This window comes from Epinephelus moara, chromosome 8 (genome assembly GCF_006386435.1).
Source record: "Epinephelus moara isolate mb chromosome 8, YSFRI_EMoa_1.0, whole genome shotgun sequence".
In the NCBI taxonomy this organism is placed as follows: Eukaryota; Metazoa; Chordata; class Actinopteri; order Perciformes; family Serranidae; genus Epinephelus; species Epinephelus moara.
The window spans coordinates 42,783,345-42,795,390 of NC_065513.1; the positions used below are offsets into that span (position 1 = coordinate 42,783,345).

The 12,046-nt window shown below is 40.1% G+C and overlaps 1 protein-coding gene across 2 annotated transcripts in view; it reads right to left on the reverse strand.

The window, feature by feature from the left end:
* LOC126394552 (GRAM domain-containing protein 2B) overlaps positions 1 to 12,046 on the reverse strand; it is a 24,858-nt gene that overhangs the window by 2,217 nt on the left and 10,595 nt on the right. For both annotated transcript variants that reach the window (XM_050051427.1, XM_050051428.1), the window contains exons 2-13: positions 11,742 to 11,861; positions 11,362 to 11,449; positions 9,769 to 9,838; positions 9,379 to 9,482; positions 8,500 to 8,595; positions 8,215 to 8,286; positions 7,155 to 7,244; positions 5,833 to 5,944; positions 5,023 to 5,184; positions 4,552 to 4,627; positions 3,013 to 3,117; positions 2,568 to 2,649 (exon numbers count right to left, since the gene is read on the reverse strand). In XM_050051427.1, coding sequence (XP_049907384.1) covers positions 2,568 to 2,649; positions 3,013 to 3,117; positions 4,552 to 4,627; positions 5,023 to 5,184; positions 5,833 to 5,944; positions 7,155 to 7,244; positions 8,215 to 8,286; positions 8,500 to 8,595; positions 9,379 to 9,482; positions 9,769 to 9,838; positions 11,362 to 11,449; positions 11,742 to 11,861 — 1,177 coding nt within the window. The remainder of the gene's footprint in view (positions 1 to 2,567; positions 2,650 to 3,012; positions 3,118 to 4,551; positions 4,628 to 5,022; positions 5,185 to 5,832; positions 5,945 to 7,154; positions 7,245 to 8,214; positions 8,287 to 8,499; positions 8,596 to 9,378; positions 9,483 to 9,768; positions 9,839 to 11,361; positions 11,450 to 11,741; positions 11,862 to 12,046) is intronic.

Consider the following 12,046-nt stretch of genomic DNA (forward strand, 5'->3'; position numbering starts at 1 on the left):
CTTCATTGGCATCCTCCCATGACCCTCTACCACTGTGCCAAATTTCACATGGATTGACCAAGTCAGTGAGGAGAAAAACGTGGAACACACACACAGAGTTTTTGTCATCATATAGTAAGATATATAAAATAAAATCACAGGTATGTTGCTGTATGACCTGATGACAGAATGGATGTTTATATTGGTCAATATTTGAAGTTCCACAAGCTCCTGAAATCTGGTATCGCTCCCAGCACTGGAATTCAGAGGTGAAAAACCTAGCTTAGCGTACAGACTGGAAACAGCTTGGCTCTGTTCAAAGTTCAGAAATATTCCTACCACCATCTTGAAGCCTACTTATAACATGTTGCATCTTAATTGTGAAATCTGTACACAAACAGAAATATTAAAACAACAGCTTGTGATTTTAGGAGTTAGGTGCTGGAACTATTTCATGTAGCCTGTTTTATTTATTTATTAACTTGTGCTTCACTTTCCTTGTTGTTTTCTGTCTCAGCCCACTGAGGTTTATTTCTACTACCTCTATTATTCATTCATGCATTTCCTAGGAACTCTCCAGACTTGAGCTTCCTCATCCTTCCACCAGATGTCCTCAGACTTTCTCCAGCAGTCACCTGACTCCTGCAGCCACCTGCTCACCTGTTTCTCATTCCCCAATCACCCTGCAGTATTTATACCAGCACATCTTCGTCTGCTCTTTGCTAGGTACTTCTGCATTTGCGTTCTTACCATCTGAACCTGAACCTGTACCTGTGTCTATCTGATCTGTATCTGATCTGTTCCTGCCTTTCTTAGTTACCTGTCTCTGACCTGCTCACCTGTCGCGTCCCTCTTGGATTTGTTTGTTCAGACTGTCATTCTGCTGCCAACCTGTAACCTGTCCCTGATCTTCACCTCTAGTATATGTCCCTTCATCCGACCCGCTTGCTTTGTGTGTGTCTGCATTTGAGTCCTCCTTCCTCTAGAATAAATATACATTTTCTCATATTCAATTGATTAGGCTTTGATTTTTAATACATAATATTTGCAGCCAGGTTCAGTGTATGCAGAGGTGGACTGTTTTGAGTTCCTTTTCTTATGAAACTGCCGTCACCTGCTGCCGTGTGTTTGTAACGAGACGAGAGTCAGTCTGAAATGTTAATGTAGCTCAGACTCACACACGGTGCCGACTGACGGATGAGAAACGAGCTCTTCTTACAGATGACGTCCATGCTTCTCTACGAATAGATCACTGACTATAAATGTTTGATTAACAGCAACGAGCGTCTGGTTACACTTTGTCCTGACGCTTTCTGTTTCTGACACAAAGTGTGATGAAGGAAAAAAACATCCTGGACAAGTTTACCCTCCATCTAATTTAGTGCAGTTGGGTTTATGAAGTTAAAAATAAAATAAGTCCCTCTGCAGCAGAGTGAACTGAAGGATGCTTTCAACATGATTTAATCACAGTCTTCTGAGGTTTTTGTAAACTTCTGGCTCAAGACAAACTCCAACAAATCTCTGAATTTCCCCCAACATGACTTTTTATGTGTGAAAACTAAACTAAGAAGAAATTTTGAGGGAATTTAGGGACGTTAAAGAGGCAACAGATAGGATTCGGGTTTTTTTTTTTTAGCTTGGCGCCACCTAGTGTCAGCGGTGTTGCATCGCACTGTCGCAACGACCAAATTGACCGTGAGGATCAGAGATAATCAATAAAATGTAGGCTGTAAAGCCACCAGTATACCTCAAAGTCCAGTGTTCACTTAGCTGGGCGTAACTTAGCTGGGCGATGTCCGTGGATAGCTGCCTCCGTGAGAAGAGAACAGAAGGAAGGGAGGGGGGTATCACTGTCCGAGGGCTGCCGTAGAATGGCAACCAGGATGTCAGCCGACCAACACTCGCTACCCGCTCCCTGGTTGCGGCGATTTGCGATGCTGGCCAGCTAGGAATGAACTAGCAGCCAGTACAGTACAGTCCTCTCTGGTCTAGCTAACATTTAGCCGTGTTACTTACTGATCCATTAGAAAGAAAGCTAGCTGGACATGGGTTTTGAAGCCTCTTTGGTCACGGAGCTCCCTCCATCTCTTGAACGCCTGACTGAGGTTTACTCTTGTTTTTCCTCTTCTTTTATCACTCTCCTTTTTGCTCTTCTTTGCCTCCTCACACAGAGGAGCTCCTTTTCTTTTGCTAGGCCGTTTTTCACTTGTCTCCAAACTTTGTCCGTCTGCCATTGTGCTCGTGACTCAACTATCTCATGCCCAACTCCTCATAAGGACCAGCTCCAGTCCCTGATTGGCTGACCCACCAATTTCACAATACATGATGCGTTTCCTGCTGTAAAGCAGATTTTTTCTGCGAAATTTTGCCCCCGGTGGCAGAAGCTTATTGCAAAGATTGCAAAGCCACTAAGTAACCTATGTAAACGCTGATAGTCTGATTTTACTGTGGCCACTACCCTGTGCAACCCACATTATTTTCATCATGATATATTTAGGAAAAGATGCTGTCTGTTGCCTCTTTAACAGAAACAAATTCACTTTTTTTCCTCTTAAATTTAAGCTGGAAACGCAGAGAGACTGACTGACCTTCTCCAGCTTCATCAGGTTGATGGTCAGTAGTTCAGAGAAAATCTCCGTGTTCACGTCACTCCCTCGCAGAAAGTCATTTCTGAGGGAAAAAACAAACATTGATGGATATAAATGATTAAATATGAATGAAGAGCAAAATCATATAATCTTGTATTTTGCAGTCAGCCGGATCTGATCTATAAAACTGTACGTGTCACATTTATATCATGCACATGTTACTGTTCTTCATTTTGCTGCTGTGACACAGCGACAAATTGGTCCCATACTTAACCCTAAATTTGGGAAATTTGCAGCTGTTTTTAAAGTTGTGACGATCTGGAAATGTGAAGCAGCTGCCAGGTGAGGTGTTTCAACAAGTAACATAACATATAATAATATTTTTCCCAGCTCAGGTTTTCCAGGTTTGTTTTTCCCTGTCTCTCCAGAACTCTTGTGAACTCACTCCTGGTGGGTGAACTCAGTGATGGAGCCGAGCGTCGTCAGTCTCTGCTCCAACGAGACGATCTTAAAGGCCAGGTAACAGGAAGACAAGACCAGGACACACACCCTGACAGAAACACACACATAAACACACAATCAGTGGGAGGAAGGGAAATACTGGATGGATGAAAAGATGTGAAAACTTTAGAGAAGTGAGTGAACGTGTGAATGAAGGTTAATATGTGTTAATGAGTGCATTTTTAGATTCATCAATAATGTGGACTAAATGTGTACAATGTTAAATGAAACATTTCATGAATGAATGAATGAATGAAAACAGTTGGATGAACACATGAATTGATTGAAATAAAGGTTAATGAATGAACCTATTAATATAAACAAATAAAGAATTATAAAATTGATAGAAGAATCATAGAAGAATGGAATTAACTGATTCATTTTTGAAAAAATGAATGAATGAATGAATGAATGACTACACAGTTGGATGAACAAGCGGACAGATTAATAAAGACATGATGAGTCACTGAATTCATCATGTGTGCAAATAAAAGTGATGAAAATTGAAATAAAGATGAATGAATACATCATTAATATACAAATGAATAAATGAATATATGCAACTGAATGGAAGGATGAATGGATGATAAGTGAATAACTGACTGATCAATCTGACAGACGAACAAGTGACTGAATAACTGACGAAAACAACTAGAAGAATCAAATGAAAGAATAAAGTAATTTTGGAATGAATGAATGAATGAATACACAGTTGGATGAACAAGCGGACAGATTAATAAAGACATGATGAGTCACTGAATTCATCATGTGCACAAATAAAAGTGATGAAAATTTAAATAAAGTTGAATAAATACATCATTAATATACAAATGAATAAATGAATATGCAGCTGAATGGAAGGATGAATGGACATTAAGTGAATAACTGACTGATCAAACTGACAGACGAACAAGACGAAAACAAGTAGAAGAATCAAATGAAAGAATAAAGTAATTTTGGAATGAATGAATGAATGAAAACACAGTTGGATGAACACATGAAGTGACTGAAATGAATCTGTTAATATAAACAAATAAATTGTTATAAAATTGATAGAAGAATCATAGCAGAATGGAATTAACTGATTAATTTTTGAAAAAAATGAATGAATGAGTGAATGAATGAATGAATGAATACACAATTAGATGAACAAGCGGACAAATTAATAAAGACATGATGAGTCACTGAATTCATCGTGTGTGCAAATAAAGTGATGAAAATTTAAATAAAGATGAATGAATAAATGAATATGCAACTGAATGGAAGGATGAATGGATATTAAGTGATTAACTGACTGATCAAACTGACAGACGAACAAGAGACTGAATAACTGACGAAAACGTAGAAGAATCAAATGAAAGAATGAAGTAATTTTGGAATGAATGAATGGATGGATGGATGGATGGATGGAGGGATGGATGGATGGATGGATGGATGGATGGATTGTTGGATGGATGGATTAATGAATGAATGAATGACTCACAGAAACAGGTAGACAAACAGCAGAGTGTTGAGAGAGACTGGTTTCAGAGTTCTGCTGTCGATCACCATCTGTGAGCCTGCAAACAGAAAAAAATACTTTTTATAGGTCGATAAAATAAACTTCACTTATTATGTAGTAATAGTAATAATAATAATAATAATAATAATTATTATTATTATTATATTTTTTGTTTGTTTATATTTTGTTTTATTTTCACTAAAGTTCTGTTTCATCGTGTTGTGTCTTTACCATTCCAAAATAATAAACCATAAACCCAAATATCGTGGGGTTATAAAAACATTCAGCCTGTCATCTGCTGGACTGTGAGATCAGAATATAAGCGACAGACTGGATGACTGTTGGATACAAACTCATAAAGTCCAGTTTGGCTCTTTTCCTGGGTTAAATATGCAGCTGGAGGATTACAGACTGGATCTTGTACTAACACTGCAGACAGGACAATATTCATACCGGTGCGGTGGGTGTCGTGCTGCTTGCTGTCTGAGCTCTGCTGGTTCTGATGCTGGTTCTGATGCTGGTTCTTGACTTTGTGTTGTTGATGGTCTGGATGTTCAGGAGGAGCTGCACCGTCTGTGTGCTTCAACACATCCAGAAACTGAGGAACGGGGAACTCTGCAGAGACACAGAAAGCACTGTGAATAAAAAGACTTTTATCTGGATAACCAGGGTTCGACCTGACTTTAAGCAGGTATAATCCTGCTGAAGTGCCCTTTAGCCAGACACTGGCTCTATTTGGTATTGTAGGGTCAGCTGGTAAATGAACTCCACTGTGTAACAGGACACAACGGCCTTTTTTCTTTTCTCTCCTCGTTGTTTAACAGTGGATGATGTCCAGGTGTTACATTACATCCTTCTACCATTCATCTCTGCTCCTGAGCTTTTCACAGGTGTAATGAATAATCCTCGATGCCCACTGCAGCGATGAATGACATAAAGGGGACAGGAGGAAGTGAACAGTATTGGGAACTGTGATGTCACCACTGTATGTTTGTCTTGTGAGCATAATCAGAGGAAGGAGGGTCGAAGAGGATGGAAGGGAAATACTAAAGGAAGAAAACTGAATAAAATAAAGAATAAAGATGCAGAAGGGAAATCGAAGTTCTGGATTTTTAAAGCCTGTTGACATGTGTTTGGTAATTCAGTATAAGTTGTTAAAGTTTGCTCACAGCTAAAGGTAAATTTCATGAGTCATGATTGTGGATCCTAAAAAATATGAGGTTGCTTAGTTGGTCAGTCAGTTGGTCATTTGATTGGTGATACCTGCTATCTTGTCGTAGTCGGGGGTCTGGGAGTCGGAGCTGCTGCTCTCCTCCATCTCCTGCCTCCTCTGCCTCACTGCTCCGTCCAGGTCACAGAAAACACCTGGAAAATTCTACAGACACACAGGAACACACACAGACGACATGTTGACAGGTGGGTGAGTCACATATTGAACACCAGAAATCCAGTTTTCAGTCCTCTCGTTAGCATGAGGGATAAGGTAAAGAAAAAGCGGAGCAATATAATATCATTATTTCCCATAGAATTAGAGTTTATGTGCAGCTGTAGATTTGTGCAATCGTAACTCCAATCTGACACTCTACACTCTATATGAATTCATGAAGGTTAAAGGGACAGTTTAGTTTTTTGAGGTGGGGTTGTATAAGGTATTTATCCATAGGCGGAATATTACATTGAATGTAGATGTCAGTCAGCACACCCCCTGTTTGGAGAAGCAGGCTGAAGTCTGATACTTTAACTGCTATTGTTTTTTTTGGCTGCTAAAATATGTTTTGTTGTCCACAGCAGTAGATTGCTTACCTTTTTTGTAGGACTCCTGTCTGCTTCTTCAAACTGGTGGCATGTGGACTGCCATCTACTGTAGGTAATATATTTTCTATGGATAAGTACCCCATACAGCCCCACTTAAAAAAACTGAACTATCCCTTTGAGCTCAGCTCTCAGTCTCCTCAGAGTGCTCAAAGTGCGCTGAGTGGTTCTCTGAATAACCCAATGGTACATATATTTAAACAGCGCTTCAAATTAATGAATGGTCCAGGTGATTCCAGAGTGTACTTTGTAGATCGGAGTGATGCGCAGCTCCAAAGATCAATATGTGGCGAGCTATGCTGATATGAAGAAATAAATGTGTGGAAAACCTGAATAAAATATCTGGGCTGATGATGGAGGTCAAAGAGGAAGACACTGACAAGACAATCACACTTGGATACAGTTTTGTTGGTGTAAAAAACAAACTATAGACTAAAATACAACAACACAGCACATATGTTTGCATCTGCTCCAGCTCATCCGGTGGGATTTCTGTCCATATTTTAAAATAAATTTCCCTATAAATCAAGTATTTTGTTTGCCTTTTACAACTACAGCTCCCATGAGTCACCTCCAGCCTCATGTGATGTGAACAGAATGGAGTAGAAACAACATGCTTGGTTGGTTGGTTGGTTGAAAACAACCCACCATATGGTATTATTTTCACCTCTGACTCAGCTATTATTCAGATGTTTGATTCCATAATGTCTCCATCACAGAAAGAAATCTGTTTTGGTGTTCTAGTGATCCTGGTGAGTTTGTGTCTGACCTACCAGAGGAAAGCGAGGCGACAGAGGTGACCTCTGACTTCTGAAGCTGTTCTCAGCTGAGGAGGGGACGGGGCTGCTGCATGGGCTCTTCTCCTGTAAATATAATATACAATCAGATACAGTTTGTTTTCATGCTCAAAAGTTTTCATTTGGAAAAAAGCTGGTTGATATCACGAAGACATAAAGTCTGGACAAACTTCTGACCCAAGTCAGATCTGCAGAGGTATTTCTACTTTGGTAGTGACATAAAGAACAGAATACAACCTCTAGTAGAACTGCAAACAACACTTTACATTCATCTCAGCAATCTTTTGTTTTAAGGGAATAATTAGTACCCATACGCTGGTTTGACAGTAGAGCACAATGCACAGTAGCTTATTAAAGATAGTTTTAACAACCTCAAAGCTTTAAGGGAAAATTCAATTTCAGGATTTTAGAGGACTAAAATCTGTAGGTCAATTTCAGTCAAGTCACCAAACAAAAATGTTGGCATGGTTGGTACGTGTCTGCAAACCACGAATACGTATCATATCAGCATTCCATCGCTGTTTTTCCAGCTGGATTGTGCCACGAAAAGCAGTTGTTTTATACCAAGATATTGCTGCCTTTCCAACAGGGTTTATGCCCCAAAATTGGGTCTTTGAAGCAAAAACATGTTCTTTCCCTTATCCTAACTAAGTGGTTTTGGGCCTAAACATAAACACACGTTATGATAGCGTTGTTAAGATGTTAAGTTTATCCTCTACAGAATAACATGCAAATGTAACATATCTGTAGTTTGCAGAAATGTACAATGCCAACATCAGGAATGTCTAACTGGGCCTCACAGGCCACAGTCAGTGCTTCCTGATCAGCATGACCTTCTAAAAAAGGCACTTAAAAACATTCATTCAAAACAAAAACAACCTTTAAGGAACTAAGACGAGCAGCCTTGATTTTTCCTGTGTTTGATAAAACAAAAAGGTCAAATGATGTGATGATGATGGTCTTTTTCTTTTTCATAATACAGGTTTTCTACCCGGCTAACAAAGAGATAAGCCTGCATGAGGGGAGTCTGTCCTACCTCCAGATGAAGACAGATGGACATCAAGAACTTGTAGGTGTTGTCTCTGGACAGAAAGGACACGAAGACGTACTGCAACAAAACACAGGAAGAAGTTTTCCAGGTTTTAATTTTGTTGTCTTTGTTGTTGTTGTTGTTGTTGTGACAGATATTTGAGTGCTGACTGACCAAAATGAGGTCTGGTAAGTCACCAGCAAACAAAGGCAGATACTTCAGCTAACTGGATTTTGTAGGAATAATTCATGTGTGAGCAATAAAGAGAAAGTAAGTCTTCCTTCTTCTCACCCTGTCGTTAGCCGTGGCGATCACCAGAGCGTTTGGCAGCAGGATGGCAGTTTTGGTCTTCTTGATGTGTGTGACAGACATCACTGGGATGGCAATCTGAGGCAGAGAAACACCAGTGATGAACAGGTGAGCCCTGCAGGGACGAGTTTACCCTCTGATGGTAAAGAACCACTCGAGAAGTGGTGGGTACAGAAGCTGTGAGACCTCATGTGTGAGCAATGTGTAAAGTGTGCGGCCATGTTGGCGGGGGGACATGGGATATCTGGAACTTAACAGACCCTCCCAGTAAATGTTGCACCTCACTAAAGAAGTGATAACACTACTTTATTACATCACATCAGCAAAACACAGACTTTGTGTAAGACTGTGGAAAAGTGGAAACAAGAGACCTGAGTGAGACAGTCTGAGGACTCTGTGCCAAAGACCTCTGGGATGGAAAACTGAGATTACTTTTAATAATAATTCGTAGGATATCATCAAACTGTTAGATGGTTAAGGATAAGTTGTGAAGTGTAAAGGACTACATCATCAGTATAGGACATGGTGCACTAACGCTCTGTAACCTAATTTACAAGGCGTTTGACTAAGTGTTTGCCCTATAAAATGAGACATGCTAAATTCTGCTGACGGCAATATCTGCAGCTGTATCCACAGCTGCTAACGTGACCAGCAAGCATGCTCCCAAGCAGCCAGTAAAACTGTGGATGTAATAACTGTGCACGGGGCAGTAACGAACTCTGAACACCAGTGGTCATCTGGAGACGCATGATAGGCACAGGTGTGAACAGCGATGTGTCTCTGCTGTCCACTTGTGATCAGATCACCGAAACTCATGTTATCACCAGATCTAAACAAGGCCTCTGTCCCAGTTCACGGTACCTTCGTGTCTTTGCCAAACACCTTGGAGTGGAAGCAGATCCAGTGGTCAGAGACAAACATCCGTCCCTGGTAGAGGATGTCTTTCTGCAGAGCACAGGTGTAACCTGACAAACAGGTACAAAGCATCAGGTCACTGACGGGAATCTACAAGAAGTCTTATTTTTTTTAAGTTTAAGTTTAGTGGGAAAAAAGATAGAAATGACAGAAAGTGTTGGCGTCCAACAAAACAGCCACCAAAAACTATTTCAGTGCACAACCATGTGAACCTTTGCTTTAAATTATTATCTGGTGTTTAACAGAAAACTGGCAGGTATCAAATGTTCAGCTATTATCTCATCCCTCATCCAGTATTTAAGGTGGAGCAGACAGTTGTGATCAGTAAAGACTCACTCTGTCTGAGCTGCTCCTCTTTGCTGATCTCCTTAAATATTTTATGGTACTGGCAGTTGCTCTTCGAAAGCTGAAACACAACACACACACACACACACACACACACACACACACACACACAGAGTTAAAATACAAGAACATGCTTACAAATTTAATCAGAAGTCGCATCATTATCAATTGAAGTAAAGCACTGATAGATTAGCACCCTGCAGTTGTATGACTCCGCCCACCAGTCATGTTTCTCTGACAGTCTCCATCCATGTCAGTGAAAACATGGATGCTTCACACACAGAAGATCCATACAATCAGCACAGTTTCAAGATTAGAGTCACCAATTCAGTATCTGACCAAATGTCTCCCCTTCTGTTCCTGAGATATGACTCTGAATAACGGCCAGAAAAGTGTTTTATGCTGAATATTATGATGTCACACTGAAGATGACCTTTGGGTATGAAATATCATCACTTCATCATTTTATCCTGTTAGACATTTGTGTGAAATTTTGTCATAATTAGCGTATGAATTCTTGAGTTATGGCCAAGAACATATTTTGTGAGTCCAAACTGACCTTGATCTTTGACCTTCAACCACGGAAATCTAATCAGCTTATTCTTCCGTCCAAGTGGACATTTGTGTCAGATTTAAAGAACTTCCTTTAAAGTGTTCTTGAGATATCATGTTCCCGAGAACGAGACACATGCAAGGTTGTGTTAACCTTGACCTTTGACCACCACAATCCGATCTGTTCATTGTTGAGTTCAAATGAAAAGTTGTGCCAAATTTGAAAAAAAATTCCCAACAGTGTACTTGAGATATTGCATTCATAAAAATAAGACAGACAAGGTCAGTGACAGTGGCTTTGACCATCAAAATCTAATCAGTTCATCTCTGAGTCCAAGTAAATGTTTGTGCCAAATTTGAAGAATTACCCTCACACTGTTCTTAAGATACTGCATTTATGAGAATGAGGTGGATGCAAGGCCACAGTGACCTTGACTTCTGACACCTAACGACCAACATCTAAATACTTTATTCTTGAGTCTATGTGAGCATTTGTGCCAAAATTGAAGAAATTCCCTCAAGCTCTTCTTGAGATATCACATTCATGAGAATGAGACAAAAAAGGCCACAGCGACCTTGACCTTTGACCCTTGACCACCAAAAATGAATCAATTCATCGTTGAGTCCATGTGGTGCCAATTTGTGCCAGATTTGAAGAATTACCCTCATGCTGTTCTTGAGATATTGCATTCATGAGAATGAGGTGGATGCAAGGCCACAGTGACCTTGACCTCTGACACTCAACGACCAAAATCTAAATACTTTATTCTTGAGTCCATGTGCACATTTGTGCCAAAATTGAAGAAACTACCTTGAGGCGTTCTTAAGATATCACGTTCACATGGAACTGATGGACGGACAACCTGGAAACAAAATGCTTTCAGCCACAGCTCTGCCGGCACGCAGGCATAAAAACTGGGTCAGCAGGACTGATATCTGCTATCACTCACCATCTGAGATTTGTCCCCGTGCTGTAATGATGTTTATAGGTGTGATAAAATATGTATCAGAGTTAAGTTAAGGAACGCTCACCTGGCTGTAGTGAGACTTCTTCCTCTCTATCTTGGAGTCTGCATCAGTCTGGACCTGAGTCAGCAGAGAGTGATCGAAGGTCTTTGATCTGCAGACAAAACACAATGAAGGATTATATCATATTAAATTACAGCTTACATGACTGTCTGCTTTATATAACACTTATACAGCACTGTTTATTAGAGGTGACCAGATAAAATTATACAAATTACAACGAGTTAATGGGTATTATAATGAAATGAAAGAATAAAATACACCTTATCTGTCCCTGACTAGTTGGTAACCACTGTTCTGCACATGCTCGAAAATAATATCCTTGACTTTTCTGTGATTTATTTCTGTGACTTATCAGTCGGTAAATTGGTTGGTTAGTTAGTTACCTGACTAATGCTGGCTTCCTCCGGCCTGACAGCTCCTGTTGCTCCGGATCAACGGCCTGCAGAGGTTCACCCACCATCCTCTCATACCTCTGCCGCTCCTCCACGTTCTCTACATCTGAACTGCAGACAGCAAGAAAACTTGTTTAAGGGCTGCAAAAAATCAAACTATTCTATTTTGTTTTATTTATTCACAAGGACGACGAGCATGAATCAGCATTTTGAATTTTTTGAAAAACACTTCAAATGGATCTCTTCCTAGGAAGTTTGAGCGATCTGCATGAAACTGGGTGAACATAATCTAGGGA